This window comes from Pogona vitticeps, chromosome 4 (assembly GCF_051106095.1).
Source record: "Pogona vitticeps strain Pit_001003342236 chromosome 4, PviZW2.1, whole genome shotgun sequence".
NCBI classification, from domain to species: Eukaryota; Metazoa; Chordata; class Lepidosauria; order Squamata; family Agamidae; genus Pogona; species Pogona vitticeps.
The window spans coordinates 8,184,878-8,199,976 of NC_135786.1; the positions used below are offsets into that span (position 1 = coordinate 8,184,878).

At 42.9% G+C, this 15,099-nt stretch overlaps 1 protein-coding gene across 1 annotated transcript in view; it reads right to left on the reverse strand.

The window, feature by feature from the left end:
- Nucleotides 1-901: 901 nt before the first annotated feature.
- COL20A1 (collagen type XX alpha 1 chain) overlaps nt 902-15,099 on the reverse strand; it is a 135,587-nt gene continuing 121,389 nt past the window's right edge. Inside the window, exons 36-40 of the mRNA XM_072996741.2 lie at nt 12,206-12,272; nt 10,821-11,009; nt 6,665-6,742; nt 4,456-4,611; nt 902-3,000 (exon numbers count right to left, since the gene is read on the reverse strand). Coding sequence (XP_072852842.2) covers nt 2,981-3,000; nt 4,456-4,611; nt 6,665-6,742; nt 10,821-11,009; nt 12,206-12,272 — 510 coding nt within the window. The 3' untranslated portion in view covers nt 902-2,980. The remainder of the gene's footprint in view (nt 3,001-4,455; nt 4,612-6,664; nt 6,743-10,820; nt 11,010-12,205; nt 12,273-15,099) is intronic.

A 15,099-nucleotide genomic window follows, 5' to 3' on the forward strand; every position in this document is an offset into this window, starting at 1 on the left:
ATATGAGTCTATGACCCTAAATCAGTGGTTCTTAACCTTTTTGAAAGAAACGCCCCCTTGAGCTATTGAGGAAGTTATCATTGCCCCCCTCCCCGCACTGATATCTTATGTATGTATGTATGTATGTATGTATGTATGTATGTATGTATGTATGTATGTATGTATGTATGTATGTATGTATGTATGTATTTATTTATTTATTTATTTATTTATTTATTTATTTATTTATTTATGACACTTAAATCCAATGACCCCTGAAAACAAAATTCAATTCCAAGAAAATGAAATGCCCCCCAAAAGTAACATTTAATGATTTAGTTGCAAGTGAATTTTAAGACACAAAAAGAAATATAAAAAGGGCATAAAAACAAACCACAATGCAGGAACTAAAAATTTCAAATGAAAACTCTAAAACTAAATTAAGATTGGAGGAAAATATATATTCATGCACACTGTAAAAAGGCTGCAGCCATCTTCACAGGTTTGGCTTGCTCCAGCGCCCCCACACCGCCCCTTTTCATTCTACCACCCCCCTGAAAAATTAAATTGCCCCCTGGGGGGCATTATCGCCCACGTTAAGAACCACTGCCCTAAATGATTGTCCTCAAGAAGGAAATACCACATGACAACAGCTGTTCTGTTCTCTGAACAGCTCGTGTTGGTCGGGGAGGTTCTGTAGTGCGAACAAGTCGAATTTATGAGCTCTGCTTGCTTGTTACTAAAAAAGACAAAATTTCCAGTCCCGTACCTTCCTTCCTTGACACGTGGCATGCTATGGAAAGTGACTTCTCAACATAGCAGGACAGAACTAGGAAGTTGGAGAAACATCCTGGGAAAACCGTAGAGATACTCTTCAAATCAAGCATTTTTTACAAAATGGGTTCTCTTACCTCTTTGGATATTTTTATTTGGAAAGCTACCATGCTGTGCAAGAGGCTTGCCCTCTTGTTTGGGCCCATGTGCATTCCCAAAATTCCCAGTCAGTTCTTAAATTACTCCCATACAAAATGTGGCTCGGAATACAACTTCCATGGCTTTCCCCTCATGGCACATTCGTCAAACTGAAGTACGTACTGCAGCCAAAACTCTTGCTCACCAACCAGGTTGAAAACCAGATAGTTGCTCAAGGTTGACTCAGCTTTTCATCCTTCTGAGGTCATTGACTACCCAAGCTCATGGGTGGGGGCAGAGGGGGAAATGTGTAGCCTGCATAATTAAAAAACAAAACTGTAAACCACCCCAAGAGAGCTTTAAGTGCTATGGGGCTGTGTCTTAAGGAACACACTTTACTTTTTTTTTTTTTTTTGTCTTTCCTTCAAATCATTTTGGAGGACTGTAGGTGCCTGTTGCTTGAACTATATTGGTCTAACGGAGTCAAAATGCTAGAATGTCTAATTGGTTCCTGCGTTGCCAGGTAATGGGTCAGATAACCTTTATGCATAACCCTACCCCCTTCCTGCAATCTTTATTTCCTGTGAAATTGTTTCTCATCTTGCCATCAACAGGGCCAAATAACACAAATGCTCAATTTTAACTTTCTGATAAGCATGCCACTGTTATCAGGTGGCAATTTAATTGTATTGGCCGGGATCCACTGTCTGTATCAGCACCCAGCTGCCAGGCTATTAGCACAGATAGCTCGCCCCCTTGCACTGTGAACGTGGATAGTAATTCTCTGCGCAGCCAACTTGCACTAGTTGAGGCTGGAGTTTATATGCTGACTCCTTGCCAGTAATTGCTTTTGTGTTATCAGTTTATTAAAGATCTCATTCCATGAATAAAGGAATAGTGGAGGTTGGTGTGTTTTTTTTAAATGGGTGTGGGATTCAGAAAGTTTTAAACAAGAAGTTACGTGCAGATGTGTGCATTTCGCATAAGGACTGCTTCCGATAGATACATACAGGGTTGAACATGGATAGGGGTTTTCCCAGAGGTCTATAGGGTTGATGGATGTCATTTTCAGGTCCAGCAAAGACTATGCAGTGTCCACTGATCCCCCCCACCTCGCTTTTTGAGTGCAAGAGTGTTGCCACATTACAGTCATCTGTACTCTTCCTAATGACTGCCCATTTTATCCCTTGTTCAGAATTTCCTTTATTTTTCCTTGTTAAGAAGCACTACACTTCTAGAGGCCTTACAAGACAAGACAGTAATTCTGTATCTAGAAGCAGTGCGTTCTTCAGGGAAAGGCTGTCTGCCGAGTAGTCGGACTTGCAAATGAAGTCCATACTTACCTCCCAGTGACCAATCACAAAACAAAAGAAGCTAATTTGCAAATTTTATAAGTGACAGAAGCTCCCACTGTGAAACGTATACACACTTATTATCCCTTAAAGTTTTCCTTTTTGTTGATAAGCTACACGTAATGTCTGTTTTCGCCTGCAGGAACCTGGCATTAAAATGTTTGCATTGCTTGTATCAGATGCAAGCAGAAGGGAAATGTTTTTCTCTTAGCATTGGAGTGGGACCTGTGTCTACCACTTTCACAGACATCTTGAATGAACACATACGCACATGCACATGCACATGCACACGCACGCACGCACACACACACACACACACACACACACACACAGACACACACACACACACAAGCCTGTGTAAAAAAAAACCCCGTGCTTTCCAGGAATCCAGGTATACACTCTATATTAGACAATCAATTCCCACTGCATTTATGAAGTCTTGATTGCACCAAATTATGCACTGCAAGTATATAAAACTGTTTTAACTGCCCTGCTGGGTATACGGCCAACTGGATACCTGAGATGAAATACTTAGGACACGTAACAGGGTATATAGCATGGCCGTTAACTGAGAGCAAACTGACACTTTTGCTCAATAGATCAGACAGAAAGTTTTTTTAAAATGGTGCCACCGAGCAAGAGGAAATGTGGAACGTCATATTTCAGCTGTCCTTTTGATACCAGCATTTACAGCAGGAGTAACAGGCATGGAGTTTGCAGCAGCCTGTACACCACCGTCAGGGGATCATGTCTACATCTGGAGACAAAAACAGGACATGGATTTTAAACCACAGAACAAACCACAAAGGATGAAGAGTGAAATACTTGTGATGAGTGACAAGGACCCTCCCTGCCCAAGGATCTTGAAATATGGTTGTTGTAGTTTTTTCGGGCTGTTTGGCCATGTTCTGAAGGTTGTTCTTCCTAACGTTTCGCCAGTCTTTGTGGCCGGCATCTTCAGAGGACAGGAGTCAGAACTCTGTCTGTGCTCTGGATCTTGAACTAGTTCCTAGAAGGAATCAGTGCTTCCAAAAGCTAACGGGAGGAACCAGACTTGTTTACAGCAGGGACCAATATAAACATGCTTCATACAGCCTTTTGTGGAGTTTGGAAGAAGGTCTTCTTGGATAACAAATCCCCAAATCCCCAAGTGGCAAATTGGTGGCCATGCTCATGATGGGATTCTAGGACATGGTGCAGTCAAGACAGCAAATACTTAGACCATAAGCTAGTTTTTGGATAACAACTCCCAGAAATTTCCAGCCAGCATGGCTGCTGTCGTTTGGCATTCTGAGGTCAAAATCCTCTTCTTCTGCGTGCAGAATTGTAATCACAGATGACATGCCAACTGATGGAGGCTAATTAATGAGGTGCCAGTTATGTGCCTTGTTGCACAACTGAGCATGTGACCAGCATATTGTTAACTAGCCTCCATTAGCTGCTACAGTTTCCATGATAGTGCTATTGCACATGGAAAAAGTCATAGGATTTTGATCCAACTGTTGTAGCTCAAAAAAAAAAAATCAGTTGCACACTTTCCAAACTCTGTATTCTTGAAGGCTTTCACGGCCGGGATAGTTGAATATTTATACTCACCCAATCTCCTGAAAAGGACAAAAAGCTGATCCCACAGGTATTAATACTCAACTATCCCACAAACTGCACCAGAGCACAGACAGAGTTCTGACCCCTGTCCTCTGAAAATGCCGGCCACAGAGACTGGAGAAACATTAGGAAGAAAAACCTCAAGAACACAGCCAAACAGCCTGAAAAACCTACAGTACAACTTTCCAGATTCTGTCTGAAGTTATTGGAAAATATTTTATGCATGCATAAGGACAGGAATGCTGTCTTATTTCTACTGTTTCCCCACTTGGCTAATTTTGTCCCTTTGTTCACATTACCATAGACTTTCGAGACTGAAGGATGCCTAAATCTCAGTGGTTCCCAACCTGGGCCACCCCATATGTTCTTGGATTACGACTCCCAGGAATCCTGGCCACAACAGCTAGTGGTGAAGGCTTCTGGAAGTTTCAGTCCAGGAGCATCTAGGAACCTAAGGTTGGGAGCCAATGTCTAGATGTCCCCCTTCCCCTTAATAAGGGCTCCTTGGGAGACCCAAGATCTTGATGGAGGAAGAAGGAAGAATAACTCTGCTTGGGCCTCTCCAGATCCTTCCCGTTGTCTTGTCCCAAATTCAACCAGGATTTACCTCTTAAGATTTCATCATAGCATCCTGAAGGGAGACAGCCACCGGCAGGACCAGGTTCTCCAGGCTGACCCCTCATTCCAGGAAACCCAGGGGAGCCTGTGCTTCCGGGGGCTCCCTTTGCACCTTGCTTGCCGAGCACCTCTTCCCCTGTGGGACCTGGGGGGTGGAAACATCAGAAAGACAACGCTAGGTTGACCATTGGCTTTGGCCCCTGATTAAATGCTTGGAAGAAAGAGAAGGAACTGCTTCATTGAAAAATGGGGGAAATCATCTTTTAAAAGTGCAACTCTGAATATAACAGCAAAGCATGGCTATGGCCATTGTGGCTGTGGGACTCGAAGAGCTGGATTCCCCAAAAATTATCTTTTCTCATCTTAGCTCTAAGCTCATGTATTCACCTAGTATGAAATGGCAATAATATAAGAATATAATATGCTTCTTTATACAGAGTCAGATTAGAACAGTTGCCAGTGACAGGCAGCAGTTTCCCATGTTTCCAGGCAGGTTTTGTTTTTCAAAGCCCAACTTGGAGATGGATGGAATTGAACCTGAGACCTTCCGGATGCAAATCAAAGGCTCCACCACTGGCTATGACTTTGCAGAAGAGTGAGGCTAGCCCTGTCTCGTCCTCCACCCTCTTCCATGTGCACCAAGCTGTCCATGTGAGTGGCTGGTCAGGAGGAATCCAAGCTCATCTGAACTCTAGCTCTTCCTGTTTGAGAAGGAAGCATCCTACAGGCTTGGCTTCCACATGTTCAGGGGCTCACACACATTTCAGATGCTCAGTCCTCCCCAGAAGCAACAACTCAGTGATAAAGCAAATGTTTTGAATAACTAAGAGCAGTTCCCAAACTTTTTGGCATTGTGGGCCTTTGTTGACATTTTTTGAGAAGACATTATCAATCATGCCTCCCCCTATCTCTTTTATCATCACTTCAATGCCCTTCTAGCAAAGAAATCAATTCATAATTTGAAATTTAAAATAAACACAAACATATAATAATAATGTGATTTAAATTTAAAATATGTGCAAGTTGTTTTTCTTGCAAAATCCTTTAAGCTGGAAATAAAATATTTATTTATGGACATCTTACGGTCTTCCATCCTGAACATCTTCACTTTTACCCAATGGGGCATGTGTGGCTTATTTGTAGCACCCTGACCCCTGTGGTTTCCCCAAATGTAGGAACTCCAACTTTATAACTTGTGGACTGCCAACTATGAGTCAGTTTTCCCACATTCAAGGAAACTCCAAAGATCAGCACATACAGGGTGCAATAGATGCTTCTTACCATCTAATGGAATTGAGTTACAACTGTGTGTTTGTTTTTACCATTTATTACTTCCAAAGTCTGGGAAGAAAACTGCCTGGAACCCTGCAGAGCCCCTCCACTCAGCACTAACAAGGCTGATCTAAATACACCAGAGCTTGGAAACGTTCCTTTCTTGGACTGCAAGCCCACAATCCCTGAATCTGGGAAGTTTTGAGAGACACAGACTGAAGAATGGGTTAAAATTCTTAGATAGACCAAAGGCACACAGTACTTCATATGTGCAACCGCCTTGCATACCAGAAGCTGCTTGATACTACATCCAATTCTAAGCCCACAGCTGTCTACTCCTGAGTTTCCCAATCTTGGGTAACTCATGTGTTCTTGGACTGGAACTCCCAGAAACGCCGGCCAGCAAAACTAGTACTGGATGCTTATGGGAGTTGCAGTCTAAGAACATCTGGGTTACCCAAGGTTGGGGACCTATTAGTCTACTCCAACCAGCAGCATCTCAGGAGAGGCCTTTCCCATTGCTTGCCAGGCCTATGCACCACAAATTTGCCTAGTTAATTGTATGCTTTTTCACAGACCGGAGCTATCCAACCACATCTGTGGAGAACCAAGGGCCCTATTGGTGGTGATCACATCCTCCCACCCCAGATTTGAGATCTGTTTGCTCATTTGGGGCAACCCATAATTCAATCTGGCAAGGAGGCTGGTCGTGATTGTCTCCCTCTTTCCCTCCTATTGTCACTGCTGGTTTTTGGCCAACGAAAGTGTCACTTGTCAAATAGGTTGGTCAATGAAATGAAAAATAAAAAACCCACACAGGTGAATCCCTCAAGAAATCCGTGAGTTTTTGTTTGTTTGTTTGAGAAAGAAAAGGAATAATGCTTCTTTATTCTCTTCCTTCACACCAACAATGCATTGACTTTTACCTGCTCGACCCCTAGCTCCTTGAGGGCCTTCTTCATTTGGTCCAGCAGCACCTTTCTCCCCCTTGGGTCCAGGGGCACCTGATGGACGAGAAAGGTAAAATCCCTTAGCATTAAATGGGTCTTTCTCCCAGAGATGGAGGCATTAGATTCCAGCCTTAATGGTTATGAAAACTGGAAATCTCTTCTCTAGTGCGTCTACTTTCTAACCTTCCATCAGACCCTCTGGGATTTACTTCCAAAGGTTACACCTAGGTAAGGAACACACACACAAAATCATGAATTTAGAACCAAATTGCTCTTGTTGTCAGCATGTGCTGTCAAGTTGCATGCCCAGTAGGGCCTTCAAGCAATTTGAAATATTTAAGGAACCGTTTTCCAAGCCATAACTAGTAATTTTGGTACTTGGAAGAAACCAAATTCTCTGCCCTCCTCTCCACCCTAAAGTATAAACAGGATGTTTATGCTGTAAAAAAAACATGGGCAGGATTGGGGAGGATGGCCATTTATTCTCCTGATTTGCTTCTCGATTTCAGTGACCTCCAAATTTTGTTGCTCCTGGTCAAAGCCGCGGTTACCCTTCCCTATTTAAAGCCCTGGCCATTTTGCCACTGGCATCCCCCATTTTCAGCAAAACAAAGACATGCAATTTGTTCAAATCTCCATCCCTCACACCATTCCCTTGCTAAAAAGAGAGCAACAGTTATAAAGTGTATATTTTTCCCCTGTCCCACTGCCAAGGGGGGCACTCAATCACAGCAGTCCTGAAAGCATTTGGAAGAACAGAGTTCTGGGGAAAACGCCGTCTCATATGAGAATGGGATCCCAAGACAATTTTCCCCCCTTGAAAGGATTTATGGTCTTCCTCATTGGATCTGGGATATATTCTTGGAGATGATGATTCTTCTTAAACTTCATTTCCCCTAACCTGAATCCAAACTGTGAAGTGTATTTATTTATTTATTGTTAATTAAAATATTTTTACCCCGCCTTTCTCCTCAAAAGCACCCGAGACAGCTTACAACAATTAAAAGACAGCATTTTAAAGGTAAAAACAGTGAGTATACAAATATTAAAAACAAATTAAACAAGTATTACATTAAAAAGGTCAATAAAATAAATTCTAAAAACACACTGAAAGTAACAAAGCATAACAATCCATTTAAAAAAGAAAGAAACCTTACTATTCAACCTGTTTCACATGGTTCGAAAAATCATCACCACACTGATGATGATGACATACATCCAGCTATGCATGCAACACAGGCAGGATGTGAAGACACCTGCTTACATGGGCCAATCTCTAATCAGAACATGCAGTTCTTTTAAGATGGCTTTTAAGTTCTTTTAAGATGGTGATTTTGCAATACCAAAGCCTGATGCTATAAAATCACCCTGTGGGCTCCCTCCAGTTTATTATCCACGTTGAAGCCCTTAAATCTTTCTCAACCATGTCTTATTTATTTAAAATATTTCTACTCCATCTTTCTCCTTAAAAGGACCCAAGGTGGCTTACATCTTTAAAAGACAATATAAACTGCATTGGCTGCCCATTCGGTTCCGCATCGACTTCAAAGTTTTAATGCTTACTTATAAGGCCCTAAACAGCTTAGGACCTCGATATTTGGCGGAACGCCTACTCCCACCAAGCTCCACCCGGATCACCCGTGCGAGTCAGGAGGTGAGGCTGAGGAGCCTGACGCCGAGGGAGGCCCGTAAGGAAAAGACACAAAATCGGGCCTTCTCGGCGGTGGCTCCTCGCCTTTGGAACAACTTCCCTCCGGAGATTCACACAGCCCCCGCGCTGGGTACCTTTAAAAGCCAATTAAAAACATTGGATGTATATTCAGGCCTTCCCTCCTGTCAGTACTTGATTTTTCTTTATTCTTTTTAATTTATTTCTTACTTCATTTTGTATTGTAATTTGTTATTGGATATTTTATGTAGTATTCTTGGGTTTTATTGTTTCTATGTTATATTGTAAGCTGCCTAGAGTGGTCGTATAGACCAGATGGGCGGGGTATAAATCAAATCAAATCAAATCAAATCAAATCAAATCAAATCAAATCAAATCAAATCAAATCAATCAATCAATCAATCAATCAATCAATCAATCAATCAATCAATCAATCAATCAATCAATAAAAGCTAACAACAGTGAGTATACAAATGCTTAAAAGGATCACACAAATACCACACAAAAAGCATAAGCAACCCCAAAACACATTCAAAGCAGTGAGGTATAACAATCCATTAAAAAAAAATCCACTCGGGCAGCCCAGTCATTGAGGGGAAAGCTTGCCTGAAAAGAAAGCTCTTTGCCTGCTTGCAGAAGGACAGCAAAAATGGGGCCTCTTGTGGGAGGGAGTTCCAAAGTCTAGGAACAGCAACAGAGAAGGCCCTCCGTTTGGTTTCCTGCACCTTTGATTCCTCCATATGCAACAGTTTAACGGTTAACTTTCGACAGAAACAGCTCTACGTTCCGAAGGCTCTTCTTTCTACTGGACATGTTCCTTCTTAAAGGAGTCAATCTTCGAGATCAAGGATGGTTTATTAAGTTCCGCTCTGACAAGCTGTCAGTCGGGTTTCACCATCTTTCTCTCAAGAACCGGACTATAGGACCACGGAAGGCAAACTAGAGAGGCCGGCTCTGCCCCAAACGAAGCTTAGCCAGGGAACCGTCCTCTAGGGTCCTCAATATAATCAGTTGTATCTGCAAGCAACTGCAGAGGCCACTCTAATTTCGGAGTGGGGAAAGAGGAAGGAAAATGGTTGACAGATCCAGGTTGGTATGCGAATCTGCTCCCTGTAGCCTGCCAATTAAAAATTCAACTTTGACCCTTAGTTATAACGAGACAGCGGCTGTCACCAAAGGAAGAAGCCGAAATTTTCCGTCTTTGCTCCTGGAGAGCTTTCTCTTCCTCTCGGTTGGGCTAAATAAACCCCACTCCCTTCAGCTCTAACAATGTAGCTTGCACCGTTCTGGAGCAGCGTCTAAAAGGAGGGAGGGGGGAGGAAGGTCCTTGAACAGATGGAGGCTTAATCCTTGCATTAAAACCAAAAGAGCTGCCAGAATGACTTGGCATTTGCAGTAAAACAAAGAACGGCGTTGATGCCTCTTCCTCACAGATCAGGACAGCTTTTAGCTCTGGGCCAATAGGGCAGGGAGATAAGCCAGTTATTTTATCTCAAGCTCAGAAGAGAGCCGGTCCAAAAATAAAACTAGCCATTACGTGTACGCCTGCCTGCCTACTGTGTTGTCTGATAAGCTTCTTTGGCTGTCACATGGCTTTGCGAGGTTGGAAAAACTACTGGTCCAGACATGCCGCCATCTTTTCCCAGGCCCAACACAGTCCCCAAATTTGATTCTTCATGGCTCAGAAGGTGACGACTTTGATTTCCCCTTCTTCGTCCTGGGGTTGGACACCGTCTGCCTACAACATGCTATGTGCATGTGCGTTCAACCCTCAAACCTGATCCTTTCTAAGAAGTTACAGTGGGTGGTAGAAACGCAATGTCACTATACCCCATCATGACGTAGAAACGCAATGTCACTATACCCCATTGGCCGATAGGAGCCAACACTTGTGGATACCTATAGCAAGGGTCATCTAGAGCAGTGGTTCCCAACTTCAGATCTCCAGGTCTTCTTGGACTGCAACTCCCAGAAGCTTTCACCACTATCTGTGCTGGCCAGGATTTCTGGGAGTTGTAGTCAAAGAGCACTGGGGACTCAGGTCTGGGAACCAGTGGTTTAGAACTGCCATTCTCAGTGGGAACCATGTGGCCCCTGGGGGGGGCCCTGGCACCTTTGAAGGGGGCCATAGACTGGAAACAGCTCTTCACACACCATCTTATAAGGTTTGTTACGCGACTTACACAATCCTGATGCAGCCTATGTTTCTTTCACGTTGCATTTATGGTCATGGCCCCCAAAAAAGGTCGAGAATGACTCGTTTAGAGCATTCCTCTTGTTTTCCTGTCTGCGACACCTTCTCCTTGATCCTGCTGTAAGAGACAAGCATTATGAGCCAAACTGAGAATATGTTTCCGAGCTTCGAAACATATGGCTCAAATGGCTCAAAATGCCTGCTCAGCATTTGACCACATTTGTGCTGAATTTTGCTTTAGGAGCACATAGCAAGGTTTCTCTTCGTACCTCTTTCTCCTGGATATCCGTCTCGGCCAGGTTGCCCAGGCATTCCAACCTCTCCTCTTTCCCCTTTCATGCCGGGGGGGCCGGGGAGACCAGGTGGCCCAGGTTCTCCTGCCTTCACCTTCTCCTCCCAAATGGGAACCGGCTTTTGCGAATGTTCGTGGATGAACGAATCAAACTTTAACACGTGAGCTGAAGTAGGGAAGGGTTGTGGAGAGGAAAAAGGAAATGGATCCCTTGGGATTATAATCATCTCCGTTTCCTAGACTCATAGCAGAACAATTCATATACAGTACGTTGGCACCACACGTATCAGTGTAGAAACATCCAAGAGCTTGGAAATTGGATTTGTTATGTACGCTTCTCCCTTGAATGGCATGGGTCTGGACAGCATGGCTTTAGTTATGCACAGATTAATTTATTTACTTAAATAAATAAATAAATATTCCGATAAATAAACATTCAATAAATACTGTACCCTTGGCCACCTAAAACCCCAGGAGTTCAACACGGAAGGCATCAGAGTGGTCTACTTACTCTTTAAAAACATCATCTCTAATTCAGTCTCTAGATCAGGGGGTCACAAAGACCTTTAAGGTCCATTACACTTGGTACTATATGGAAAGGATTGTCAATGCTATGAAAGAAATCCCCGATAGAGAGAACTGTCCCCCCCCCCCGTGTGTGTGTGTGTCTGTGTCTGTGTCTGTGTGTGAATCAACTGTTTAGACTTGGTAGTTACATTTGAGGGGGCATAGGAGTTATATACAGATTTTGAACCACATAGGGGTCTGGTTCCTATAACCCCAGCGTTGCTAAAGGGAGAAGTATAGTTCAAAAACAGGCAACTGTCCAAGCTCTGATAAATCCCTATAATTTATTAACAATAGGGTATTATGGCTATATCAGAGGAACTGCAAAGCTCACAGTTAATGGTGGACCTCCATTTTTGGGCCTCTGAAACTTGAACTGTTACGGGAGCCCCTTTGCAACCAACGAGCTCTTGATAACTACTGTTATCTTCTTCAATGGGGTTGTTCCAAGACAAATCACCATCCCTGCTCACACTGTACTGGGGAGAAGCTAAACAGTAGCTGAAATCCTATTCCTTAGTACAGGAAGTTGCAACTAAAGTAAGTCCACTGAATCAATGGCATGGCAGAGTTGACTCACCAACTCCTCACTGATTCAATAGGCCTGCTCTAGTTGTATCTTACTATTTATTTGTTTGTTTGTTTGTTTATTTATTGTATTTATTTATTGTATTTATACCCCGCCTATCTAGTCATTTCGACCACTCTAGGCGGCTACTACACGAAGCAACAGGATTTCAGCCACTGATGACTGTGCTAGGAAACGAGTAAGCTGCTCAAGAGAGTTGTACTTACACTGGATCAGACGTTCACAAGCCTGATTAACTAGGTGATAGATTGTAGCCAAGGATTGTGCTTCACCCTGAGGGAAAAGCAGGCGAGGATGGAAGAAAAAAGGGTTAGAAAATCAAGACACAAGGAGCAGCTTGGAGACAGGAACAAATGGCTTAACTCAGCTACTGAATCAGGAAGCAGGGGACGTGAACAGGATGAGTATTTTTCTTTATTGCTTATAATTTAAAGAAGCAGCTAAAAGGCTATGAGTTCAACAACCACAGAGAAAGAAAGTGAATACAGTGGTGCCTCGCATGACGACGCTAATTTGTTCCGCAAAAATTGCTGTCCAACGAAAACGTCGTCATACGATTTTTAAAAGCCCATAGAAATACATTAAAACCCAATTAATGCGTTCCTATGGGCTTAAAACTCACTATCCAGAGAAGATTCTCCATAGCGCGGCCATTTTCGCTGCCCGTACAGCGAGGAATCCGTGCCAGAAAACAGCGGGTGGCCATATTTTTCACCTGGTGGCCATTTTGAAACCGCCGATCAGCTGGCCGAAAATCGTCGCTTTGCGATGATCGGTTATTGAAACAGGGAACCAATCATCACAAAGCAAAATTCCCCCATAGGGAACATCGTTTTGCAATCGCAAAATCTTCAACGTAATGCGATTTTGTCATCAAACGGAGCACTCGTAAAGCGAGGCACCATTGTATACGCATATGTTTATGTGATCTTTGTGTAATGGCAAACTGAAGACCATTAAAAGAAAGAGGAGACAGGAGTGACACACCCCAATAAATAAATTATCATCCTCATTTGCCACCAATTCTGACTTATGGCAACCCTTTTCGGGCACTTCCAGGTAGAAAATACTCAAAAGTAGTTTACCCTTCCCTTTTTCTGGGAGTATCCCTGGGACTGTGCAGCTTGCCCAAGGCCACCTAGGCTGGCTCTTCCCACAGGAGGCACAGTGGGGGAATTGAACTCCCAACCTCTGGTTCCACAGCTAGTAACTTAAACCACTGAGCTATTCGTTATCCTCCATAAATTTTGAAGTCTACAATCCAGAGATGACTACATCACAACCTCCCTCAGCATCTGGGGTACCTTAGCAGCCAGATGTGTTGGCCTCTAGCTCCCATCCTCTCACCTCATGGCCGACACATCTGGAAGGCTGCTAATAGTGCATACTGTTTCCAACATCTGCATCTGTTCTTTTTGCAAGCCGGCCATCCATAACAGCGCTCTCTCTTTCTCTCAGGGAGTAAAGTCATGCTTCTCTGCGGATTGTTGCTACTCGTTTTAATGCACCCTGACTTGGTTGAGACCTTCAACTCTCAGACTGGCCACATCTTGCCTAGGACATGTAAGGTTTGCAAACAGCTAATGGAGGAGGTGCCGGCACACATTTCAGTTGCACAAGCGCATACAGGACCAGATACACAACTGGGATGTGCTGAAGGACCTCATCAGTTAATCACAATGATCTGTGGCAAGTTACACAAATCTTATGTGAAGAGCAGTACAAACTCTGGCCATCCTCTTTATGAGAAGTTGGACTAGGCAGCTTGCCTGTCAGCAGTGAATATTTCATATGCATCTCTCTCTCTCTTTTTTTTTTTGAAAAACAACATTTTTTGAAAAACATTATTTATTTGTCTCTTTCCATGTGATTGTGGGCTCACAGGAGGTATTAATTTTAAACAGCAATAATTCCCTTTCTCAAGCTGCTGTAACCTTATTTTACTAACTAAAGCAACAATAAATCTAAATACAATTACAACTGCACATGGATCCTGAAGCAACTCCAGAGCAAAGTTCGGATGCTTAAAATGCATAGGGACAAACATGGCTATTGAAATGTATATGTTTTTAAATCTATAATGATTTCTATTGTGATTTTCTGTTGCTACTTAAGAACCAGACTCCATTTCCAGTGGCGTCTATTCATCTTTCTCTATGCAAACATCCCATGCGCACTTATGCGTGTGCACGCTGACCCATATATATCTCGTGGCAGATAATAAAGTCATCAAAATGCTGACTACAACGGTGAAAATAAACATTGCTATTACCCATAAAAGCTCTTAACTGAATGGGGAGAGGACTCTGTATCAAACCGTATGTCTTTTTGATGACACTGTCTGGATCGATCGGCAGTCTTTACATGAAATTAAACAAAACCCAGGCAGGGGTCCCAGGAAATAAAAATGAAAAATGTGATTGCATCTCAAAAAAGAAAGAAAGAAAGAAAAGAAAAAGAGTAAAAAAGGAAAACCAAATGGGAATCAAATTTAACAGAATGGCTTTTCCCTTCTCTTTTAAAGGAAAAAAAGAAAAGTAGAAAAATCAAATGTCTATATATAATATAATCTTAGAACTACAGAACTGGAAGGGACCCAATGATCATCAAGTCCAGACCCTTGATGTCAGGGACGCACAGTGGGGAATTGAACTGCCAACCTCTATACCCATAAGCCTAAACCACTGAGTTATCCAGCATTTGATACAAGACTGATCCTGTTTCTGAAGAAGGAATCCAGCAAAAGCTTAACACCCATCAGCCAAAATAACCTCCAGATATGGTGGACTACAACCCCCATAATCCTTGCTGGCTGGGGACAATTGGCATGATAGTCCAACACATATGCTTTCATAGAATCCCAACTCTTGCGCCAGATTTGCCTTTACAGAGATTGAAACATATCCTGGAACCCATATTAAGGGGATTAGAGAATGGCCCTGAAGGAAAAGCTTGATTCTTCTTCTGAGAACTTCTTCCAGAATTGAAGTCAGTTGATGCTTGTATGGGTTGGAGGAATGCTAGATGTTCCACGAAAGTATCCCATAGGCTCGTACTGTTTGCTGAGCCATCACCAATTCCATGGCACCATCATTAACAC